The sequence below is a fragment of the Bubalus kerabau genome, chromosome 12 (genome assembly GCF_029407905.1).
Source record: "Bubalus kerabau isolate K-KA32 ecotype Philippines breed swamp buffalo chromosome 12, PCC_UOA_SB_1v2, whole genome shotgun sequence".
Classification (NCBI taxonomy): Eukaryota; Metazoa; Chordata; class Mammalia; order Artiodactyla; family Bovidae; genus Bubalus; species Bubalus kerabau.
This window is the reverse complement of record NC_073635.1, coordinates 37,147,608-37,173,097: the sequence shown is the minus strand read 5'-3', so window position 1 is coordinate 37,173,097 and position 25,490 is coordinate 37,147,608. Positions and strand designations below refer to the sequence as shown.

The 25,490-nt window shown below is 49.5% G+C and overlaps 1 protein-coding gene across 1 annotated transcript; it reads left to right on the top strand.

The window, feature by feature from the left end:
• The first annotated feature begins 1,608 nt into the window (after positions 1–1,608).
• Positions 1,609–24,515, top strand: ATP12A (ATPase H+/K+ transporting non-gastric alpha2 subunit). Its single transcript, XM_055541858.1, has 23 exons — positions 1,609–1,731; positions 2,431–2,586; positions 5,310–5,369; positions 6,135–6,338; positions 7,333–7,446; positions 8,390–8,524; positions 8,642–8,759; positions 9,026–9,294; positions 10,384–10,582; positions 10,714–10,823; positions 11,709–11,843; positions 14,075–14,267; positions 15,112–15,287; positions 15,954–16,090; positions 18,285–18,435; positions 18,806–18,974; positions 19,065–19,219; positions 20,324–20,447; positions 20,574–20,719; positions 21,305–21,438; positions 21,556–21,657; positions 22,053–22,144; positions 22,236–24,515. The coding sequence occupies exons 1-23, from the start codon at positions 1,723–1,725 to the stop codon at positions 22,262–22,264; spliced, it is 3,117 nt and encodes a 1,038-aa protein (XP_055397833.1). The 5' UTR covers positions 1,609–1,722; the 3' UTR covers positions 22,265–24,515.
• The last annotated feature ends 975 nt before the right edge of the window (positions 24,516–25,490 follow it).

Below are 25,490 nucleotides of genomic sequence, written 5' to 3'. Positions count from 1 at the left end.
CTAAAATGAGCCAGGAATAGTTACATGTATCACGGTAGCATGTCCCAGTATGTAATATCTGTCACTCAGATCAGTCCACGAGGAGACCCAACATGTATGGGCTTCTTTTCAAGGACAGGAGACCACCGCTTCACTAGAAGCTGCTACTGCAGTCCAGGGCTGAGAATGCGTCCCAGTTTGGACCTTGATCTTTCCAGCCAGCCCAAGACAGCTCACCAGAACTGGGTGGAGGTCAAGGTTGATAGCCCCTGGGACCTGAGAGTGGTGAGTCTGTGTCTCTAGCAGGTGAGGACTGCTGTAGATGCCTGCATCACACAGGCCTGGAGGCCACTCTCCTCCAGGAGCAGAGGGGCATGGAGCAGGAGTTAGGGTATTAGGGTGGGCGTGCAGAGAGTTGCAGAGATCATACCCAGGCATCAGAGGCTGCCACGAGGGCAGAGCAGCAGTAGCCAGATCTGTGCAGGACAGTGTTCTCTGCCATCCAGTTGGTGGGAACTGAGAATCTTCCAAACTTGACACTGGCAAGACTAACAGCCATCTTCTCAGAGGGGTTTGCTCCAACTTACTCATTTTTAACCGCGGCACCCTCCCTCCCCACCTCCTTCTCTCCTGACCCTCTAAGTGAGTCAGTGTGAATCAGGCTTGCTCCTGAAACTTGAACTCCAGGCTTGAGCCCAGGGGCCTCTCTCTGGGTGTCCTGATTCTCTACTCCAGGGCTCCAGAAGCACAGAGCAGCAGCAGCCACTCTGCGCCTGCAGACCCCTCCTCTTGGCTTCCTGGCAGAGTGGAAGCAAGTTTCATACTGAGTCTGTGTCTCCTCACACAGACTCCACAGAAGCACGCAGTTGCTGGAGGTGGGACGCTAAGGAACCTGTGATAGGTATCTGTAACTAGATGTTGCCGGAGTCTTCCTGTCCCTGAGGACTTAGTTATGACTCATTGCCATGCCCTCGCTCCACAGGGGTAGGGGGTGGAGACTGAGTTCCAACTCTGCCCTTTTGGAAAGAAAAGAAGGGAAGGAAGAGGATGGGAGGGAGAGGGAGAAATAACGGCGGCTGTGGGCATCCCTCTTTCGAGAGGGAGAGGTCTTCACCCCCATCGGTGGAGGGTGGGTGCTGATCCCCGGCCCAGCGTGCCACTAAGGCACCTTGTTCAACCCTCACACCCCTTCATCCGCATCTGGGTCCTGAAAGTAACTGGGCTGTTTCTGGGGGTGGGGGTGGGGGCTCTCGTTTACTCCCCACTTCGCTCTGACCCAACGGCGACCATCGAAGTCCGCTCTCGGGTCGTCCAGGGCCTTTCGATGCCAGGACACCCAGAGAATGACCAATACGGGGAGCTACAATTCCCCCCACCCCCACCCGGCTTGGGACTTTTCACAATCTGACGAGTCTCAAGGGAAAAGCGGGCGGGGTCTTTCCCCAGAGCCTTCTGCGCGGCAGGTCCGGGCTGCCGGACCGCACTGCCCACTGGACCCGACGCCCACCCGGCTCTCTGCCCGCGGCCGGGGGCGGGGGCGGGGCTCGGGGCGGGGCGCGCTGGCGGGGGCGGGGCCAGGCTTTTAAGGCCGAGCCACCTGCAGGGCTTCGCTGGCGCTCCGCACCCGAAGGAGCGAGGACCCCGCCGCCAGCCCAACTCGACCCCGCACCCCGGTCCTCGCTCGACGGGACCCCCGCCACGTGCCCGGCCCGCCCTCCGGACGGGACTCCCCCCACCCGCGCCATGAACCGGGTGCGTGCCGCCGGGGCGGGAGGAGGGGCGGGTGGGCTCTGCTCAGTTCTCTCCTCTGCCGGTCGGGAGGCCGTGGAACTCGGGCTGGTGGGGTGAAGAAAGATGCTGACCCAAACGCTGGAAGGGGCCGCGGAGCCGGAGGAGGGCGGCGTAGGGCTGGTGACGGCGCGGATGCTCTATGGTCCTGACGCCGTCCTGCCCTCGCGGTTCAGGAATTCAGTGGGTACACCCTCCGAGACACGGGGCGCGCTGGAGTGTTCCTCGGGGACCAGGCGTGCCCACCGAGACACGGAGCACGCTGGAGTGTCCCTGGGGGACCAGGCGCCCCCTCCGAGACACCGGGTGCGCTGGAGTGTCCTTCGGGGACCGGGCGCCCCCACCCAGACACGGGGCGCGCTGGTGTCCCGTGGGGACCAGGCACTAGAGAGACCCTGCCCCTCCTCGGAGGGATCTTGTCTGAGTCGGGGAAATGAACTTCCTCGCCCAGGGAGGGGTCCTCTGAGGAACCCACCCAGCCAGCCCTCCTCAGAAGAGGAGAGCAGAGAGAAGGCGCTGCAGGCGCTATTTGGAGGAGCTGTAGGGAACTCCCAGGAGGAGGGACTGGGAATGGGGGATGGGGGAGGGCCCCTTCCTTGTAAGTTCCACCCACCATGAGGGCCCCTGCCTTGGGCCAACGTTGCACCTCTGCTTCTCTTTCAGAAAAGAGAAATTTACTCAGTGGAGCTCAGTGGAACCAAAGACATTGAGAAAACAGACAAGGAGGATGGCAAGGAGAAGTCCAGGGGCCTGAAAAACAAGTGCTTGGAACGCAAAAAGAACCACCAGAAAGAGGAGCTTAAGAAAGAACTTGATCTGGTCAGTTGATTTGGTCCCTGAGCAAATGGGTGCCCTTGAGCACTGTCCGCCCTGGTGACAGCTTACCCCTATAACCCACTTCTTACAAAAGAAAAATTCAGTCTTAAGAATTTCAAAATCCCTGACATGTGTTTCCTTGTTTTAAGAAAAAAAAAAAAAAATGGTGTGATTGTATCTGCCCAGGGGTCAGGCCCTCCAAAGATTCCTGCATTCAGGCTGTAGGCACGCCCAGGGAGGGCTCCTCTGAGGCCAGTGGCCACAGGCACTGCCCAGACCTCTCCTCTGCTGGTTCATTGAGATATTAGTAGCCTATGAAATTAAAGTATCTCATCAGCCAGAACTACCCAGGAGGAAAACTGAAAGCCCCTAAACTTGCCAGGTTTCTGGGTATATTTGCCCCATGAGAAAGGATTTCAGTAGTAAGGAAGAGTTGGTCTTGGCTTCAGGCAGTCTTAGGCTCAGCTGAGGTTCCAGTTCAGGGAGTAAGCTACCTAGCTTCTCTGAAGCTCCGTTTTCTTTATGTAAAATGGGAAACAAACCATTTTCGTGGGGTCTGTCAGGGGGAAAGTGAGGTGAGAGTCTCTTGTAATGGCAGTGCTTTGTGGATGTGAAGCCCTGTTACTACTAAAGCTGGCCACCCTGGGAAAGAACATCCCCAGAACTGAAATGTGGCTGATTACATCTCAGGAATGCCAATGGAAACCTGCCCTGAGTCTGAGATTATGCGGGTTGTTCTGCACTTCACTGCAGACTTTAGAGCTGTGGTTCTCTGAGCAGCTGGTAGTGCTGTGAGCTCTTGTGTGCCACAGAGCAGGTTGTTAAACATTCCGGAATTCAGGCAAGCCGACTGGTACTGTATTAGTAGCTTGAGATGTGACTGCTGCAAATCAGAGCTCTTTTATTTTACCTGGAGAGCTCGTTAAACAACACATGCCACAAGATGTTTGTCCATGTATGTTCTGATGACCCTGGAATTGGATCTGAATTCAAATCTCTTTCCCTGAAGTCCAGTTTCCTGTTTTGAAAAATTGGAATTAAAAATGGTACCTACCTCTTAGAGTTGTTAAGAGGGTTACAGAGAAACTGGAGAAAGGCTAAGATAGTCATTCTTATTTCCTACATGTATCTAGCAGTTAGGGATGAAGATATAACTAGTCTTACTTGAAATTACTGTTTATAACATGAATATATATCCATTCTATCATATGCCTGTTAATTACAAAGAGAACCTTCCTTGAAATTTGAGCCTTTTTGGAAAATATAGAAAAATAATTCCATGTTGTTGACTGGAGTATTCCCTTGCTTCTTTGCTGAGAAACAGCTTTCTTTCCCCTCTTTTTCGCAACCTTCTTACAGGAATCCTGTAATTTGTGACTTCGTACTTGGGTGCCCTTGCATCCCAACCCCTCTAGAAAATTAGAACCTTGATGAGTAATGCAGTGTCCCTGGCTTCTGAAGAAACAAGCAGGTGACTCAAGCCTGAGGCACCTGGTGCTGCCCTGTGCTCTTCCAGCAGAGTTCACATCCGCACCCTCCCAACTCTCATCCCGAGAGTCAGGCTAGTGGGGAGGATGGTACAGTATGGCCCCTTAGAGTCTGAGATCAGTCCATGAAAGCAACGACTTTAATCATGTTAACTCTTCTCTGCCCCAAACTTGGCATACTATGCACAGAACCATGTCTTAATCCTATGGCTCCCCAGAAATGTCATATTCAGTGGGTACTGGTACAGTGAATAGAAGAGCAGGGCCAATCTGGCTAAGCACAGGACAAAACCCTAACTCTGTAACATGAAACATTTTTGCTTTAAGAAAAGAGATGGTTCTGGTACCACAGTATAAATTTTTGTCTCTGACAGTCAGAGTTTTAGGATCCCGAGTGCTGGGTTTTTTGCCACAGGAAGAGATTTCTAGCCCTTTAGCCCAGAGATTCTGAAAGGGACAGGACAGGACAGGACAGGGGAACTTTGCTCCCTGGGTACCACAGCAAATGTCCGGAGATATTTATGGTTATCGCTTCTCAAAGGGAGGGTGCTGGTGGGCAGAAGTACCCACAACAAAGTTATTGACCCAAAATGTCAATAATGCTAAGGTTGAGAAGCTCTGCTTTAGTTTAATAATTCTGTGGCAGAGTTAGCAAGTGTGGCCTCCCCACCGCCCCCCTGGTATTTATTTGGCAGGTTTTTAATCTGAGGGCTTGTCTGATAGCGAGCTGAGCCTCAAGTGCTGAAGGAAGGAAAGACCCATTTCTCTCTCCTAGATGGCCTGCCTGTTGAGGGCTGTGTGGAACTGTCAGTACACGTGGAATGGTTTGGCACTGCTGATCGCTCCCCGTTAATCCCGCAGTTCAGGTCTGAGTTGAGTTTCCAGATCACTGGTGTCTGGATGACGGGTGTGCTAGGATCTGCATGTGCTGGAGACCAGACTGAGGTGAAATGCATTGCTTTACTCATAAAAACTAAGGACAGCTACCATGTGGTAAATGGCAAGTCAAGTCTGAACTCTCCAGGGATGGCCAGAAAATCTGCTGGCCAGTGAGCTCTCCTGCAGCGAGGTTCTCTTCTCTCACTGCAGGAACCCCTGGAACAAAGGTTCCTTCTTTCTACACTTCCTGGCCCCTCTCCCATCCTCAGTGTTTCTCCCAGATTTCATGGGCTTGTCAGGGTTTAGGGTTCAAGTCTTTTGGAATTATCTAATTCACTCTGTTCTTTTCATGGACTTTAGCATGACCACAAACTCAGCAAAGAGGAACTGGAGACAAAATATAGTACAAACATCATTACGGTAAGTCATCAGAGAACCAGTGACAGGGGAGGGGATTGGGGACCATACAAAGAGGCTGTGTGCTTGAGGCTTGTGAGTGATCTGCCAGTCCCCCACGTGCCCACCTTGCAAGAGAAGGCTCATTAACCTCAAGAATAGCAGGCTTGAGCCGCAGGCATGACAAGGCCCTCTGCTGGGCTGTGTGTCTGGTCACAGACTGTTCTTTGACTGTGATTGCAACTGAGCCGTGGTGACCCTTGGAAGGTTTGAGTGCCTCCTCACTGTCATGGTCCAGGGTTGCTTTCAAACCCTGTGCCCAGGAAGTATTCAGGTCGTGTCCAGGCCTCCTCCAAGAAGTGGGGACACCTCATGCCTCCTAAAATCTCCCATCGCAGAAGTGCTGCTTCATTCTGTGAATTCAAACTCAAAGATGTGGTGTCTTAACACCAGGAGATTTGGATACATCTGTTCTGAGTGAACAGAAATATGTGCTGTGTGACTCACTGGCCTACAGAGAGGGAGGAAAAGAGGAGCAGCGGAGCCTGGGCTCAGGGGACGCAGGGGCAAGGGAGGGACACTGGCGGGAAGGTGTCAGGGCATCCACCCTGTCCCACAGTTTACAGGATGTGCCGGGAGAATGGTGGAGTTCATCCAATGAGACCCCTAGATGGCACAGTGACTGAGCTGGGATGTAGTCACAGCTGCCCACAGTCTGCAGAAATGTGACATCCAGCCCGAGGAGGGAGAAACGTCTAACTCCTGTTTCTTTTCCCTCTGCTTTCTCAGGGACTTTCCAGTGCCCAGGCTGCTGAACTGCTGGCTCAGCATGGGCCCAATAGCCTCACACCCACCAAGGAAACCCCGGAGATCATCAAGTTCCTCAAACAGATGGTGGGGGGCTTCTCCATCCTCCTGTGGATAGGAGCCATCCTGTGCTGGATCGCATACGGGATTCAGTATTCCAATGATCACGCCTCCTCCCTAGACAACGTACGGCGCTGGGGCCTCCTCCCGGGTTTGCTGGTGATGGGGGTGGGAGGTAGGGTGGTGAGGGTCAGCACTATAATGCAAGGCCTTCCCTGGGCAGAGCATTGGGCTGGGGCCAGGGGTCTACCACTGACCAATCACTGCATAAGTCGGAGAAAATCAATAACTTCTCCAGATATAAAATAGAAAGTATATCTGACTTTGTAGTGTCTCAGAGCAGTGTGAGCATCAGTTTTTAAAGGAGCAATACATGATTGGTTCCTTTGTGGGGAAAAAAAAATTGACATCCATGTGAGGTGTTTTGGGCTTTATCTCCTCAAAGCTAATTCTCTCCCTTTACCGTGGAGAACTTGTGTGTCTAATAGTAAGGTAGGACCAAACCACAAAGCTAGGGGTCACAAAGCTGGGCTTCCCTTGTAGCTCAGCTGGTAAAGAATCCACCTGTAATACAGGAGACCTGGGTTCGATCCCTGGGTTGGGAAGATCCTCTGGAGAAGGGCAAGGCTACCCACTCCAGTATCCTGGCCTGGAGAATTCCATGGACTGTATAATCCATGGGGTCACAACAGTTGGACACGACTGAGCAACTTTCACTTTCAAACCACAGAGCTAGAGCAGCCAACATGATGCTGAGAGAGAAACCAGGTGCAAAAGGCCATATTCTGTGCAATTCCATTGGTGTAAAATGTCCAGAACAGGCCGGCGCTGGATTCAGACAGCAGATCAGTGGCTGCCCGGGCTGGGCCAGGGCAGGAAAGTGACTGCCGTGGGTACAAGGGGTCTTACTGGAATGATGGATTGTGGTGATTGTTATACAACTGTGTTAATTATTAATAGTCATTTAGTTATAAACTTCAAATGGGTGAATTGTATGGCCTGCGAGTTACATCAAGACACAACTGCCATCTCTCTGATTGGCCCGTGGAGCACCCTGGCCCTCAGGTTGGGCTCATTCCTGATGCTGCTTCTCTGACTGATGCCTGTCCTCCTCACCCAGGTGTACCTGGGCTCCGTGCTTGCCCTGGTCGTCATTCTAACCGGGGTCTTTGCTTATTACCAAGAGGCGAAGAGCACCAACATCATGTCCAGTTTCCGCAAGATGATCCCGCAGGCAAGTGTGACAGCCTCCCTGGTGTCTCCAGGCTTGAGACAAGCAAGCATCAGATGGGGGGAGCGGGAGGGCATGGCTTGGCGGCCTAGGACCCCTCCCTGCTGTCTGCGGAGTCTTGGGCAACTGGCCTAATCTCTCTGGAGCCCCCGTTCCCTCCTGGGTGTGGTCAGTGAGGCAAGGTGGAGGAAGATGCTCAGTCAAGAGCAGAATGGGACAGAAAAACAAGCCACTGCCTGGCATCTCCTGTGGCTGCTCCTCAGCTCGGTGAACCATTCAGACAGAAGTCATTCAGGTTGTTCCAACATGAGCCAAGGGAGCCAACTTGTCATTCTTTAAACCATCAGTCTTTTCACTCCCGTTTCTGAGCCTCACTGCATGTTGCCCCCGAATGCTGCCAGTGTGGGAGGCCTCAGAGCCCTCCTCCTGCAGCAACCTGGGAGGGGTCCTCTGGGGACACCACTGTCAGCACACAGAACCACACCCTCACTGGGCTGCAGAGCTGCTGAGAGGCATGATCTCTGGGTGGAATCTCTTGTGTTAGGAAGCAGAGACCCATCTCTCACTCCATTAAAGGCTTTATGACCTGAGTGAGATCATTGATCCCTTTGGCTCAACCTCAGGACTCTTCCTGGACTTCCCAGCAGGATGATTCATCCTAATGGTCCCCCTGTCTGGCAGGCCCAGAGCTGACAGTGGCTTTGCTATACCTCCCATGGCAGCATTTTCTGGATCGAAGGCTATCTCCATGAGCTCCAACTCAAGAAAAATAGTTCTTAGGGTCTTCAGGACCTGAGTAGAAGCCTTGGCTTCATTGTCTGCTATTCTGACAGCTATGCACTCCTGTGCCTTCCTTCCTGAGCCTGTGGGGGACAAGGGGCATGCAGGAGGGCCAGCATCATTCCCGGATGGGATCTGAAGCCTGGGTCATGATTTTCTTCTGCAGCAAGCACTTGTCATTCGAGACTCAGAGAAGAAGACAATTCCTGCTGACCAGCTGGTGGTGGGGGACATAGTGGAGATTAAAGGTGGAGACCGGGTCCCTGCGGATGTCAGAATTCTGTCCACTCAGGGGTGTAAGGTCAGTGTCATGGGTGCCCTGAGGGTCACACTCGTGGTGCTATGGTCTTTCCAGGTCTCAGTGTAACCAAAGAAGGGAACAAGTTGCCTGACCTTGAACTCTTTTCAAAACTCCTAGGTGGACAACTCATCTGTCACCGGGGAGTCAGAGCCCCAGGCCCGCTCCTGTGAGTTCACACATGAAAGTCCCCTGGAGACCAAGAACATCGCCTTCTTCTCCACAACCTGTCTGGAAGGTAGGTCCGGTAGCTTGCAGGACCGCAGGTTCCTCTCATAGCCTTTCTCCTTTGTCAAGCTTTATGTTTCTCTCTCTCTCTACCATCTCTTGCCGCTAAGCTTTTCCAAGAGAAAATGTGGAATTGAGGAGTCTAGAGAGCTGGTGTTTGGCCTTTGTAGTGTCATGTGCTGATTGGCCATGTGAGCCACCAAAGAGAGGAGCGTGCGAGGCCATGGTCCCTCCTCGCTGAGGACTCCTGGAATAAAATGTCTGCTCCACCTGTAGGCACAGCGACTGGCATGGTCATCAACACGGGTGACCGCACCATCATTGGGCAGATCGCCTCGCTGGCTTCAGGAGTCAAGGACTTGAAGACGCCCATTGCCATCGAGATCGAGCACTTTGTTCATATCGTGGCAGGAGTGGCAATCTCCATCGGCGTCATTTTCTTCATCATCGCGGTGTCCATGAAGTATTATGTCCTGGACTCCATCATCTTCCTCATTGGCATCATTGTGGCCAATGTGCCTGAGGGTCTCCTGGCCACTGTCACTGTGAGTCTGTGCTGCTAGTGGCCGTACCCTGACCCTGCTAGTGTGCCATCCTGCTCTGCCACGGCTGAGTCTGCTGCATCAGGGCCAGTCATAGGATGTTCTGTCTCTTAGAGGGACAAAGAGAACTGTCATCTGTTAGTATCTGAATGAATTGTCCTTGAAAACTTGTGTTTTCATTTTCAGATATCTATCTGCAAATCCCATATGATACTTTGCCCCCTAAGATCTAGATAAAACAATCTTGAACCACCACTTAGAAATTTTCTAGAAGCCTGACACTTTCCCTGCATTTCCACAGTTTTTAAAAGAAAAAAATAAAATAAAATACTTTGGCAGTTTCTACAGCTGAGGGATGTAAGTACACTTTCACATCACTTCACCCTCTCAGAGACAGTCTGAGACACAAACTCCCTGTCTGATCCTGCAGAGCAGTTCAGCACTTTCCACTCTGCCCCTGGTCTAACTTTGGTTCTCCCTGTGTCAGGACCTAACTCATCCTAAAACAAGGCCCCCAGGTGGGGAGAATTCATACCTCCACTCCTGGCACCGTCCTAAGCAAAGACAGACAGAAGTGTTATTGCCTGTCTCCTCTGACTCCAGCAGACAGTAATTTGACCAAGCTGGAGCCTAAAGAACCCTTTTGAGATCTGGGGGCTTCAGAGAGAGCCAAGAATCTTTATTAACATTTGGAGATCCTAAAGTGAAACAAGTGTTTCTTGATTCCCCAAAGCAACAGGTAAGCCATTTGGGGCAAGCTCTTTGGCACATAGTGGCTGAAGTCTGTCTTACAACGCTCTTGCTTGTGATCCATGGGTGCTCAGCAGCCACACCCCCTTTGTATTGACTTGACACTTGCCGGGCTTTGCTACCTGTGGATCCCTTAGGATCATTTTCCTCAAGGAGTAAAGGGACATGAGAGAGAGAGCACGTGCAAGCTTTATATGCCTTCTCAGCCACTGGGTCTGGTGCAGTTTTACTGCATCTGTAACTATACCTGAAACTAGTCCAACTGTAACTGTTCCTACATTACTGAACCCAAATTCAGCATGGTGGTTTTTCTCAAAGCTTCTCTCTCTCTCCTCTGTCTAGGTGACTCTGTCACTGACAGCAAAACGAATGGCCAAGAAGAACTGCCTTGTGAAGAACCTGGAGGCAGTGGAGACTCTTGGCTCCACCTCCATCATCTGCTCAGACAAGACCGGGACCCTGACCCAGAACAGGATGACGGTGGCCCATCTGTGGTTCGACCACCAGATCTTCGTGGCAGACACTAGTGAAAACCAATCGAGTAAGCCTTGGGGTGCATCCAGCCTGGCCCTGCATGGTGGGCTCAGCACAGCTGGTCTGTGGCCATGGGTGAACAGTACTGCTCACTGGCACAAGCCCGGCACCCTCGGCATCCATGGTTTTTCTTTCCAGATCAAGTCTTTGACCAAAGCTCTGCGACCTGGGCCTCCCTGTCAAGGATCATAACGCTGTGTAACCGCGCTGAGTTCAGACCTGGACAGGAGAGCGTCCCTATCATGAAGGTGAAGCCCCACAAACAGTCTCAGCCGCAGGCACTTTGCAGAGCGAAGTCACCTTCTCTGTTCTGATCTGGTGCTTTATTTAATCTCTGCAACTGAGTAGCATTTGTTCTGTGAGAGCGAATCTAACCACAAGACCCGTAGGAACCCTTTTCACTGTCACTAACTTTAAGAAATCTAAAAGTTCTCAAAATATTCATTTCGGTCTTCTGAAAAGTCTCTTTCTTGAAAATGATTGTGCCTTTAAGTTACTGTCCTAAATTCTTTACCAGCTAAAAAGATACAATCAAAGTTCCAGGGAACACCCCCTGCCCCTCTCCAAGATCAAGTTCATTGCTTTTTTCCCATGAAAACTCCCACTCTCAGGGCTCTAACTTGTCTGAACTCCCCTATCGCCAGCAGGTGGCGCCCTGCAGTTAACAGTTGTAAGCGTTAGTTGTGTCTGAACCTTTTGCGACCCCCCCGACTGTAGCCCACCAGGCTCCTCTGTCCATGGGATTCTCCAAGCAAGAATAGTGGAGCGGGTTGCAATGCAGGAGACCCAGGTTTGATCCCTGGGTTGGGAAAATCCCCTGGAGAAGGACATGACAACCCACTCCAGTAGTCTTGCCCAGGGGATTTTCCCGACCTAGGGATCAAACCTGGGTCTCCTGCATTGCAACCCACTCCAGTATTCTTGCCTGGAGAATCCCATGGACAGAGAAGCCTGGCGGGCTACAGTCCCGAGTCAGACACAATTAACTCTAACAGTAGTAAATCTGTCACTTATGGGATAACTGTTCTCTCCCTCTGGTACTTGGTAAGCTTAGGTTGCACATTGGTTGGTTGAAAATAACCACAGAAGAACCCGATTATGTGCTGTAACTACTTATATCTTTTGATTCACAGAAAATTGTGGTTGGAGATGCCTCAGAAACTGCTCTTTTGAAGTTCTCAGAGGTCATGCTGGGTAACGTGATGGATATTAGAAAAAGAAACCGCAAAGTAGCTGAAATCCCTTTTAACTCAACCAACAAATTTCAGGTGACTTTCCCCTCACAACTGAATCTTTTGGTTTTTAATTATAGTTGGCTATACTGGGTCTTTGTTGCAGTGTGCAGGCTTCTCATTACAGTGACTTCTCTTGTTGTGGATCACAGGCTCTAGGGCTCATGGGCTTTAGTAGCAACTGAATCCTTATCATCACTAGAGCAGCATTTCCACTTGTAGATATCCTTTAGTCAGTATGTGTTTTGAATGACACTTGACTTTAAAAACAGTCCTCAGAGATGCAGAGCCTGGACATCTGGTAAACATAGAACAAGTAGAGGAGAGAAAAGATAAAGGTTTCTATGAGGCCTGCCATTCCCACACGTGGCCTTTCTGTATAACATGCACACAAACGCACCACTGCCCGCCCTGGTGACTTGGGCACAGGGAGAGGCAGCAGCCACACCCCCCAACATGACAGGCTGAGTGAGGGGGGCAGTGAGGAGAAGCCAGCTGCCCCATCTGTGTCAGGCATTCTCCGTGCTTGGTCTCATGTAATCTTCACCATAAGCTTTGAAGGTAGGACCAGGTGAAGTCCCAACTGCAGGCAAGGAAATGGGCCTTAGAAAGTGTTGAGGTGGCCGTAGCCACCTGAGCAACTAAATCATCACAAGTTCGTCTGATGCCTCAGTCTGTGCTTTTTCTACCACAACACAGAGGCCAGGTGGTCAGTTCAGGCCATTTGGGTGAACCTTGCCCTTTGTGAGGACCAGTGAGGACCCAAAGCATTGCTTTCCATGTCTGCCCTGCCAGCAGTGCACAGGAGTCTCCACCCCTTGTTGCTCAGGGGGAGACTGGCCACCCTTGCCTGGTTGTCTCCCCTCCCACCAGGCTAGCCAGCAGGCAGCCATGTCCACCCTCCTCAGGTCAGGCAAGGAACAAAGTGCTGCTACAGGTGGAGTTCCCCGGAGACTCCAAAGCAAGAGTGGGGTGTTGTGACTTGGTCTTCTGTTGTTGTCATTTAGTCTCTCAGTTGTGTCCAACTCTTTGGACCATGCCCACCAGGCTCCTCTCTCCATGGGATTTCACAGGCAAGAATACTGGATGGGGTTGCTATTTCCTTCTCTAGGACTTAGTCTTTGCATAACATTAAATTATGTAAGTAGGATGACCATGTTTGTGTGCAAGTTTCTAGTGATTACGCACACATTTTGTTTGGAAGGAATTTAGGACTGGAAAATAACTGTGGAGCAAACGTCTTTGTGGATAATTAACCAGTAAAGAGTCATGGTTAGCAAAGCAGACAACTAACAAAATGTATGATGTAAGATGTAGAGGAACTCAGATCTCTGTTCAAAACATAAGTGAAAATAGAATGACTAGCAATCCTAAAATAACAGTAGTAATCATGGCTATCAACTGCTGATTTCCACACTCCTCACAATTCTACTAGGTAGTCAAGAATGAGGAAACAGAGGACACAGCCAGCAAGGGCCAGAGCCAGGACTTGGGCAGACCCCAGGGGTGTGCTCAGCCTAGGTGGGTGGCCATCTAACCACAGACAAGACTCGAATCCTGCTGGGGCTCCATCTTCTTTGGGGAGAGGAAGAGCAGGTTCTGTGAGGCCTCCTGTACAGATCGTTAATGGAGAAAGTGGGCTCCCTGGAGTTGCTAGAAAGGAGTGGGTCCTACAGAAGAGTCCAAGGAGCTCTGAGATGCTTTAGAGTCACCTTATATCCACATGCCTGCGCAGCACTCGGCACTGAGCAAGGTGGTTTAGGAGGAGGCCTTGGAGGGTCTCTGGGGCATCATTCAACTCAAAGAAACAAAACAGCTCTGGCACGTGAGATCTTTGAGTTGTGGCCTGAGGGATCTAGTTCCCTGACCAGGGATGGAACCCAGGCCCCCTGCATTGAGAGCTCGAAGTATTAGCCACCAGACTGCCAGGAAGTCCTTCAGTCTCTGCATATTACTTGGGCATGAAGTAGAAAGGACAGAACATGCCTGTGGAGAACACTCTTCCTTTATATATCACAGAGAGTAGAAACAGAAACCACAGAGAGAGCGATGTTTTGCTCATGAAAAGCTCTGTCCAGTTTAGGCCCTTCGTAGTAAAGACGGTTCTTGCCTGGAGACTCCCAGGGACAGAGGAGCCTGGTGGGCTGCCGTCTATGGGGTCGCACAGAGTCGGACACGACTGAAGCAACTTAGCAGCAGCAGCAGCAGCAGGAAAGGTGTCCTTACCCGCGATGCCGCACTGAGCATGCGTGATCCCTCCCCCGCAGCTCTCCATCCACGAGACCGAGGACCCGGATGACAAGCGCTTCCTCATGGTGATGAAAGGGGCCCCCGAGCGGGTCTTGGAGAAGTGCAGCACCATCATGGTCAACGGGCAGGAGCAGCCTCTGGACAGGAGCACGGCCGAGGCCTTCCACACGGCCTACATGGAGCTGGGCGGCATAGGGGAGCGCGTGCTGGGTGAGAGAGCGGGATCCCGCTGGCAGGCACAAGGAAGCAGGCTTGGGGTATAGCGGGGTAGCCCTGGCGTCCACTCATATCCTAAAGGAGAATGTGATCAGCATGCAGGGGATACTGTGTGATGGCGTAGGAGGGTGGGGGCCCTTGCAGATCAGAAGTCTGGGAAAATTGTATGGGAGGAGTTACATTTCAGTCTGGACCTTGAGTGATAGATGTGAAGGGTTGTAGGGAGAATGTACTCACATAGTGGGAACAGCATGAGACAAACGTGGGAATGGATGGAGGGGACCCTCTGGACACAGCTCCCCATTCTTCATCTCTTTATGTCTCTGTCTCTACCCCCACACCACTTGTAAATTGCAACCTCCTCAGAAGTACAGGCTGTCCACTCCTGGGCTTTCTGTCTCCAGAGCGTACCTAATGGGCACAGAGTAAATGATTTGGGGGTGAAACATGTCTTTCCTAAAACAACATGTTATGGAACTGAAGGAACTGAACAATTATGGTAAACTCTAAAGTCTGTCAGTCACTCAGTCATGTCCAACTCTTTGCAACCCCGTGGACTGTAGCCTGCCGGGCTCCTCTGTCCATGGGATTCTCCAGGCAAGAATACTGGAGTGGGTGGCCATTCCCTCGTCCAGGGGATCTTCCCAACTCAGGAATCGAACCCAGGTCTCCCACATTGCAGGCAGATTCTTTAGCATCTGAGCCGCCAGATTTACTGACATCAATTCTCTTAAACTGGTAAAACACAAAGGACTGAAAGTGTATGAAAATGTTCCCTCTTTTTTTCATCATTTTTTTATCCTAGTTTCACCAGCTCCTAAATTCATACCCATTTCAGGTTTCTGTCACCTCTACCTGCCGGCAGACGAGTTTCCAGAAACGTATTCATTTGATGTAGACACGATGAACTTCCCTACATCCAACTTCTGCTTTGTGGGCCTCTTATCAATGATTGACCCGCCTCGGTCCACGGTACCTGATGCTGTCACCAAGTGCCGGAGCGCAGGGATCAAGGTGGGACTTGCACATCCCTGACTTCACACATCTTCCACGGATGCTGAGTTCCTTTCTAGGAATGTCTGTCGTAGGAGAATCAGTATTTAGATCTCTTCCCCTAAATGTCATAATTCCCCTTTTTTTAAGTCTCTACTTTCACTGTACTAAGATTTCAGTAACCGTCCCATAAAAGCATGGTCATTGTGTCTGTGGAATAAACCACAAGTGCAATTGCAGTGAGCATAAAGCCATGAAGTAACCACATGTCACCCTAGACCACGACAGACAAGAGAAGGTTTTGTTACTTAATCTTGAGGTCCAGCTCCCATATTCCATTTCCCTCATGATAAGCCAAAATTTGAATTCCATTATTGTGTTAATTCCAAGGCCGTGGAGCATCATGAAGATGCTGAAGGAGCTATCCGTCAGCCCACTCACAAAGTACACCAAAGGGAAGGACTTCCTCTAGGTCCGAGGAGGAGATGTAAGGTTTAGAGACAAGGGTAGATCCAGTGGGATCCATGTATCCTTCTGAGACAGGTGATTCTCTGACCTAAAGATCAAGGACTGCAAGCCACAGTGGCCCCTTGCCATGGTGGAGTGGGCAAAACCAAGTCATCCCCGCTCACCTGAGCAGCAGAGTCCCTCACCACCCACATGCCTGTCTCCTTGTCTGTGTTCTAGGTTATCATGGTTACAGGCGATCATCCAATCACAGCCAAAGCTATTGCCAAGAGCGTCGGTATCATTTCCGCCAACAGTGAGACAGTGGAAGACATTGCCAAACGCCTCAACCTTCCTGTGGAGCAAGTTAACAAGCAGTGAGTTCAGAACCCACACAGCAGAACTCAGGCCTTTACCACAGGCCCTACTGCCTCTAAAGAGTTGTCTGGAGCAGACCCCTTTTTGCCAAACGTGATCTACTGGTTTACTCTATCATTTCTGACTGGTTTACTCTGTAATTTCTACATCCAGTCATTACTCAAAATTTTATCGAGTACCTGATATGTGCCAGCCACTGTATTGAGACCATGAAAATGACCTATATTTCAGCCCAGTAGATCTGAAAGTAGATCTGAAAACTTCAGTGATGAATTTAGAGTGAGGAAACTGAAGCAGAAACTTTATAGGAAATTACCTGTCATTGGTGCAGTTTATAATCAGGAACACTGAGAACCCTTTGTGCTCTCTGAGCCCCTAGTCTGCATCTTGAGTGTTTATTCCGTGTTCAGTATTTAGGCTTCATAATGTGTTGTTATGGAAACATACTTCTCTTTGCTTTTTATTTGGTTGTAAATAGAATGGAGGGCTTCTCTGGTGTCTACTGGTAAAGAACCCACCTGTCATTGTAGCAGACACAGGAAACATGGGTTCCATTCCTGGGTCTGGAAGATCCCCTGGAAGAAGAAATGGCAACCCGCTCCAGTATTCTTGCCTGAAGAATCCCATGTACAGAGGAGCCTGGCAGGCTGCAGTCCGTGGGATCACAAAAGAGTTGGACACAGCTTAGCAACTAAACAGCAATAAACAACAACAAACTCAGTGAAATAAGCACAGGCACAGAGGTGCTGGCACTGGGAACCTGACTGTTGATCATTTAAATCGAAGTCTCCAAAGTCTTAGTTGGGAAATAAATGTCATTCTTTATTATACTTCGATGCATGTGGGCGAAAAAGACCCAAGAACATATCCTAGTTTACCCAAACAGTTATAACTGTTAGGAACACAGAGCTGACAGGCGATAAGTGACTGCCAGGGCAACAAATTACCAGTTAGGACACCAAGCAGGTAAACAGCCTCTGGGCACACATTTGTGTCTGGAGCCTAAGGTGGCCCAGTGCTCCTTTGTGTAGATAACATCGGTGATAACGTCCATCTGTGAAAACAGCTTCAGAGGTTGTACTTGTTTTGTTTTTTGAAATAGTAGGATTTTACTTTTTCCTACAAGTCACCACACAGGAGAGAGGATTGGTTACTTTGTGAATGTTTTCAATTGTCCACTTTATCAACTGCAGCTTCATGATCAGGGAAAAACTTTTCGTAGCTAGGGGAGGAAGGGAAACAAGCCTTTCCTTCTTGCTTCTTCCTCCCCCCTTTTTTTTTACCAGAATATAGGTTTGAGTCAAGTGCTAGAATTTCAATATTTAGCACCAATAGAAAAAAAAGAGAAGCAGACCTAAAAGGAGCTCAAAACTTTAAAAAGGTAAACAAAAAAGCATGCAGTGTTTTGTGCTTAAGAACATTTAAGCTGAGATTTGAAGGCTGAAATGTTCGCCAAGGGAAGGGAAGGCTAGAGGCCCCCACCCCTGGCAAAGGTGGTAGGATCTGTGAGGGCTTGCACAGAGTCAGGGGTTCAGAACTGAGAGCCGGACACTCAGAACTGAGAGCGTGGGTGCTGTGGGGGAGTCAGAGGGGCCGTATGGTACAGGCTGCCCCTAGCCCTGCAGACTAAGTGGGGATCTGGGCTCTCCTGGATGTTCCTTTGGACAGTGCTCCAGAGGACAGCATGGTCAGGTCTGCAGTCTCAGTAGTTCCTAGAACCTCACTTTTATAAGCAGCAAATAAAAGCTTTCCTCAGGAAGACCTCAGTTAACTTTTCTCCCTACATAGCTGGTTGCACAGTAGACACCGTGAGTCTGAAATAAACAAAGAGCTGTCACCCGTGTGTTCAGGCAAAAGCTGGATTCTTGGATTCAAAATGTACAAATAGGCAGTTTTTTACCTCCTTTTTGAGTAAAGCTTTGCCCTGGGAAGTGCCACCTCTCATCTATGCCTGTAAGAAATGGCTACTTGACTTGTTCCTACTGTCATGTGACACAAGGAAATGCCTGTCAGCCTTAGTTCACTGTCTTGAAAAGAGACCCACACACCCCATCATCCCACCAGATGATTCAGATGAGTCAGGACTTGGGGTTCCAGGTAAAACCAAAGAGGTTCACCCCACCTCCTGCCCAGAATAGCATTTTAACCTCAGCTTCCACCTAGGCCCTCACCCAGTTCCTCCTGCCCGTCTAGGGATGCTAAGGCCGCTGTGGTGACCGGCATGGAGCTGAAGGACATGAGCCCGGAACAGCTAGATGAGCTCTTAGCCAACCACTCGGAGATCGTCTTTGCCCGGACGTCCCCCCAACAGAAGCTGATCATCGTGGAGGGCTGTCAGAGGCAGGTGGGTGAATGCAGCACCCAAGGAACCTTCTAGGTCTGTCATCATTCTGTGGTGAGAAGCAGCACTGAGCCTTGGCCCCCCCCCTTAGGGCTCTGGTGAGGTCACCACCCCACATTTCCACCTGTCAGGGCTGACCCTGTCCACCCAGGGACCCTCCTGCTTGCTCCCCAGGGGCCTACCTTTACAATTTGGATTCATGTGGTTTTGATCATTCAAACATCTTATTTGGAGCTTGTTCTTACTTCTGGGATTTCCCATCTTAATCTTTTTCCTCCAACCCAAAACGGGCCTTTGTTTTGGTGCAGCAGACCTCCAGGCTGCTCACTAACCTCCTCCACCCCTCTCCCACAACCTTCTGCCATCCCTGCAGGATGCTGTGGTCGCTGTGACTGGGGATGGAGTTAATGACTCCCCAGCTCTGAAGAAGGCAGACATTGGGATCGCCATGGGGATAGCAGGTTCTGATGCAGCCAAAAATGCAGCCGACATGGTCTTGCTGGATGACAACTTCGCGTCCATCGTCACAGGGGTGGAGGAAGGTGAGTGGGGTCTTGAGTGGTCTTAGAAAGGGCTGGGGCCACCCATGAAATGAGGCGCAAGTCCTATAGGGAGAAATGTCTTCTGCTTAGGTCGCCTGATCTTTGACAACCTAAAGAAGACGATCGCGTACACGCTGACCAAGAACATTGCCGAGCTGTGCCCCTTTCTCATCTACATCATTGCTGGGCTTCCCCTGCCCATTGGCACCATTACTATCTTGTTCATCGACTTGGGCACAGACATAGTAAGTAGCCAGAAAGGAAACAGGGTCTGATGACTTCCCCAGGTGAGGGAAACCTCAGTGTCATTACCTTCAAAGGCAGGAGATGGATTAATCAGTGCTCAACGTGATGGTTTCTGACAGGCTCTTAAGTGATGCTGAGTCTGCTGGTCCACCGACCACACTTCAAAGCACAGGACCAGAGAGATCTATCAAGTGTTTGAAAATTAAAACCACTTCACTTCATAAAAGAACTTTTCAACACATGAGTTCTTCACCTTTCCAAAAAAAACAGGCCATTGGTCAGTTCCAGCTCATGTGCCTCCCCTTTTTTTTTTTTTTGAAGAGCTCTCACCAAAATAGTCCCTGTACTGCTTGGGGCCCAGTGGCTGAAGTGATAACCCACAGCTGCCCCTTGTTAAGTAAAAGAATCTGTGACCTGGATGCCCCTCACCAAACACAGTAAGAAGCAGCCATTAATAACACTGTGAAGCCTCACACAGACCTACAGTAATATCACCTAAAACCTCCCCTCTGCTAGAATGAATCCCCTTAGGAAGCTTTGTGACAGTCACTCCCATGGCTCTAGCTTACAGAGGCTTTGGGGAGCAAGCAAAACTCACAGCTCTGCAGGTCATTGCCTACCCCCCATTTCACACGACACCTGGGCAGCCTCCACGGTCCAGGGATATTAGGGCATCTCTACCTTAGAGGGGAGCTGAAGCCCCAGAGCCTGCAGCAAGCTTGCTCTTCTTATCTCCACTGCCATGGTTCTTCCAGGTATCACTAGGGAACTTGTTAGAAATTTGGGTTCTCTGCCCTCCAGGGGGAGGACCTGGGAGAGAACCACTGGTCAGTGGTGGGAAGGGAAAGTGCTTTATAACTAGATCGTTTAGAGATGGCAGCACAGGGTGATGATCAGGCGATCAGACACAGGTGGATTGTCTTCTCTGCAGACAGGCCCGTTGTCTGCTCCCTGGATGGACCAGTTCCGTAACGCCACCAGCACCACTGCCACCACCACCACCGCCACCACCACCCCCCGACATCGGGCCCCTGGCTGTGCTGCCACTCTTTCCTTCCATCTAGCATTTCAGGGTCGGGCCTCATGCTGCTCTCTCCCTCTAGATTCCCTCCATCGCCCTGGCTTACGAGAAAGCTGAAAGCGACATTATGAATAGGAAGCCTCGCCACAAGAAGAAGGACAGGCTGGTGAATGCGCCACTCGCCCTGTACTCCTACCTGCACATCGGTGCGAGGAGGGGCTGCCCAGAGACCCACCTTCCCCTGTGGGGCGGGGTGGGCTGTCGGGGGAACCCAGAGGAGAGTGAGGCGGGGCACTTCTGGGGTCAGTACAGAACCTCTCCTGTTCTTCTAGGCCTCATGCAGGCCCTGGGGGCCTTTGTTACGTATTTCACCGTGTACGCGCAGCAGGGCTTTCTACCCAGCGCTATCCTCCACCTGCGGGTGGAGTGGGAGAACGACAATGTGAATGACCTGGAAGACAGCTACGGACAGGAATGGGTAAGGGCCAGGTTGCTGGCGGCATCCTCCCTGGATGGCTGTAAGGAGACAGGGGAAGTGATCGTTTTCCTTTAGGGCCCTGTGGTCACAGTGGCTTGCCTCTGCCGGGCTCGGCTCATCTCTCAAGTTGGAGGTCTAGAGCTCACCTGTTTACATTAGCTTGCGTCCTGGGTGGCTCAGATGGTAAAGAATCTGCTTGCAATGCAGGAGACCTGGGTTTAAATCCTCGGTTTCAGAAAATCCCCTGGAAAAGGGAACGGCAACCCACTCCAGTATTCTTGCCTGGTAAACCCCATGGGCAGAGGAGCCTGGTGGGCTACAGTCCATGGCGTCTCAAAGAGTCCGACACGATTCAATGATTAGCACACTTCAGGTGTGGAGGAGGAGCAGCTAGCAGTGCCACAGCTGGGCCAAATCCATTAAAATCCATAAATCTAATTCATAGATTTCTTTCCAAACACAGAAAGTTACCCTCTCTCAATCACGGGGAGGGGAAAGAGAGTCGAGGCTCGTAGACAGGCACCAACAGCTCCCTGAGGTGTCCATCTGGGGCATCATGGTCTGGTCTTCTCTGGCCATTGACAGACAAGGTACCAGAGGAAATACCTAGAATGGACGGGCTACACAGCATTCTTTGTCAGCATCATGATTCAGCAAATAGCAGATCTGATCATCAGGAAAACCCGGAGGAATTCCATCTTCCAGCAAGGTCTCTTCAGGTACTGGTGCAACCGTCCTGGGGGTTCAGCCTGGGCCTTTGCTGCCCAGATGACTGCATGTGGGCATGTGAGCCTGGGGCTGGGAGTTCAGAATTTGTTTGCTTTTGTGTCTTACAGAAATAAAGTTATCTGGGTGGGGATTGCCTCACAGATTATCATCGCATTAATCCTCTCCTATGGCCTTGGAACCATCCAGGCCCTGAATTTCACGATGCTCCGGTGAGGTTCCCTGCAACAACGGGGAGGAACTGGCCCCAATCTGGTTGTCACAGCCTAACAAGTCTTTCCCCTCAAGTCTTTCCAAAGAGAAAAAGTGAAACTGTTCTTTTTTTCTTTCTTTTAATCAGTATGAGGCTTTGACCTGCTAGTTTTTTCAGAAGAGGAGATGGGTTTTCCATCCCTCACCATCCCATCTCTACCTTCATCCAACAGATCCCTTCTCAGGCAGACACTGTTTCTAGTGGTCACAGTCCAGTTAAATAAGAAACCTTGGGGTTCTACGCTGTGTGACCCAGTGGGGTTGCTCTGTCCAGTCTAGAAAGGGGAATGAATGAGGCGCTCAGCCACTTAAGGGTGGGTGTGTGGGTCTCATGCCACCCGCTCTCTCCCTCTAGGCCTCAGTACTGGTTTGTGGCTGTGCCACATGCAGTTCTGATTTGGGTGTATGATGAGGTGCGGAAGCTTTTCATCAGACTCTTCCCTGGAAGTGAGTACTAATGTATGAGGGACTTGGGGGCTCTTGATCTGCTCCAGCAGACCTTCCTCTGTGTCTCACTTACTGCTTCCTCCTTCTTTAGGCTGGTGGGATAAGAACATGTATTATTAAGACACCTGCTTCCCAAGCCCCCCCAGCTGCACATGGCAATGTTCTTCACCTTCTGGCGCCAGCTGGGCGACTGCTGCCGTGGGGATGTCGTTGGAATGTGTTCAAGAAAAGAAAGAACTGTAGGAAAGGCACTCACTAATATTTTGTAATTTAAAACAGATTTCAGTGTTTATATGTGATTTTAATTTATATATCAATGTCCTTATTTAAAAATACATGAATTTCAAAGTAATGGTGTAGGGAAGAATGGTGTGTTTAAATGTCTGTAGAGCTCATTCATGTTAAACAATGTCAGGTAATCCAGACAACTGCTGGATTAAGGGTCTCCCTGACTCTTAAGCTCTAGATAGCACTGCTCACACCTCCATTCCACACTCTATTAAAAGTCCAGCGCCCTCCCTTCCTGTGAATTCCCAGAGAATTTATTATTTCACAGTCATGTTGCTCAGAAAAGGCTAGTTCAGCTAGAGGTTTGCAAAAGGATGAGGTGATGGCAGGTTTACATCACAGCAACTTGGAAGACATGAGTTTGACCCTGAGACATCCTTAAGAGTCCTCATCCCGCCTCTCAGCTCCTCACAGTCCTTCGTTGCCCTCCCTCCTCCACGGTACCCTCCACCCACCACCAGTTCCAGAACGGAGCTCCAGGTGCTCCCCTGACCCAAGGGGGTTTTCATTTTCCAGGATTGAACCTCAGTGGAGGAACCTTGTGGTTTAACACATAATATTTATTCTTTATTAGACAGTTCAGAGCACTCTGCAACATGTTTTTTGTTTCATGCTGTAAGTTTCTTTATTCATGTGTAACATATGTGACTACACCCATATTAGTATCCCAGAGAGGCCTCATTTTTAAGTAAAAGATCTTTTATAAAACCAGGCCTGAGAGTGGTGTTCTAATTAATTTGAGTTTGTCTAAAATGCAGAGCAGGGCTTCCCTGGTGGCTCAGATGGTAAAGAATCCACCTGCCAATGTAGGAGACATGGGTTTGATCCCTGGGTTGTGAAGATCCCCTGGAGAAGGAAATGACAGCCCACTCTAGTATTCTTGCCTGGAGAATCCCACAGACAGAGGAGCCTGGTGGGCTACAGTGCATGGGGTCACAAAGAGTCAGATACGACTTAAGAGACTAAACAACAATAGAAACAAAATGCATAGCATAGGACAGAAAAAAAAATGAGATGTAATTTCAACTTTTTTTTTTTTTACTTCTTTGGTCCTTTAATTTTTCCAAGGAAAGTCTGAACTCTTCCCTCACAACATCCCTGCTCTGCCCCCTCTCTGATATGTGCACACATTTAAGTCAGAATTTCTTCGGAGGGTCCAGCAGCAGAGGGAGAGAGGAAGCCATTTTCATAGGCCTTCCATCATCACCTGATACCCAGCACACACTCATTTAACAGGAATGACACTTGGTAAACTTTTTGTACTCAGTGGGCTGCCCCATTGCCTCTCCTCCATCGTTCACACAAACAAGGATGTCCTGCTGCTGATGGTGCTGAGTTGTGTCTCTAGATCAAGCAAAGGGAGTCTTGGAGCCACAATTCACTGCTATATTCTCAGAGCCGTCGTTGTAACTTGATGTAAATAGATGATAATGCACTGTGTCATTGTGTGTGTGTATTTCAGTTAAAATAATGAGTCTAATCTCAAGGGTTTTGATCTCTGTGTTCAGCCACAATTATCACACAATTATCCCTGGACTACTCTGATGATGTCAGTGGTTCAGTGACCCGGAACCCTTTCCAGGCAGTGTCATGACAGCCTTCTCATTCCAGTCCTGACAGGGCAGTGATGGTCCCAAAACTTCAACTATGAACCATTTGTCCTCACTTTTCTTCCTGCCAGGCTGTCTGAGGGCCCCCTGCTGTGATGGCTGGCAGCTTGTTGTCCTGCCAGAGCCAGTGAAGGACGCTGCAGATAGAGCACAAAGCCGCAAGAGGTTTATCGTGGGGTTGGATTAAGCTTGAGAGGAGTTCAGTTTGAAGTAGAAATCTCTTCACAGCAGGAACCCTGTCTGGAATAACTTTAGTATTGTACATACCTATCTTTGTAAAAAATTGACACTCAAATATTTGTGAAATGAGTAAATAAAAAATTTAAAGAATCACAGAAATGAGACTGGTGTATCAATAAACTCATTGTTTATTGAGTTGTAAACAGAAAAGAGGCAATAAAACCTCAGATGGTTTTGCTTTGTGTTGTTGTTTTGGAGGGACGACTTCATTGACCCACAGGGCCTGGATACTTTTTAGAGAAAGTAACAGTTAATTTCAATCTGATTGATATGGCAGAGTAACTCAGATGTAGAGATAAGGCTGGGCTTATAGAGTATTTTCTAAAACAATGTTCTGTCCTGACATTGTAATTCATTTTAGAAAATTTGGAATATCCAAGAGTAAAAATAAAATTAAAACCATCGAGAATCTAACTACCAAGTTCTATAACTAAACAAAAGAGCAGTTATTTCTTTCAGTTCAGTTGCTCAGTTATGTCCAACTCCTTGCAACCCTGTGGACTTCAGCATGCCAGGCTTCCCTGTCCATCACAACTCCCAGAGCTTGCTCAAACTCATGTCTATCAAGTCTTTTTTCTAAACATATACTTATTTCTAGGCAGAATTGAAATATAAAGCTTTCCATTCTGCTCTTTTAGTTAACATTGAGGATGTGAGTCTAATGACTATACATTATTCCATATTGAGAGTGTTTTAACTATATCCCCTCTGTGCAATGGCTCATCTATTTCCTACTGGTAATCATTTTTAAGGTTTCATCTTGTCACTAAATGTTATACAGCATCTCATTATTTTATAATAGATTCATCAAAATGGATTGAGGCATTAAGAGCATTTTTAAGGCTCTTGATAAATTTATTTTCATATAAGTTGGTAGGAATTGATATTCCTACCAACAACAATAAAGTGAATGTCTTGGCTATCAATAGGGTATTAAAGATCTGTCTACTATGTTGTTCAGTCACTAAGTCATGTCCAACTTTTTGTGATCCTATGGACTGTAGCCTGCCAGGCTCCTCTGTCCATGGGATTCTCCAAGCAAGAATACTGGAGTGGGTTGCCATACTCTCCTCCAGGGGATCTTCCTGACCCAGGGATTGAACCCATGTCTCCTGCATCTTCTGCATTGCAGGCAGATTCTTTACCACTGAGCCATGGGCTTCATATATATACATATAGATACATGTATGTGTGTATATATATATATA

What these genes read in the sequence shown, in the direction of transcription:
- ATP12A (XM_055541858.1), top strand. An exon ending in TCGACTTGGGCACAGACATA is followed by an intron (nt 19,220 to 20,323) that starts GTAAGTAGCCAG and finishes CTCTCCCTCTAG; the next exon opens with ATTCCCTCCATCGCCCTGGC. An exon ending in CATCAGACTCTTCCCTGGAA is followed by an intron (nt 22,145 to 22,235) that starts GTGAGTACTAAT and finishes CTCCTTCTTTAG; the next exon opens with GCTGGTGGGATAAGAACATG.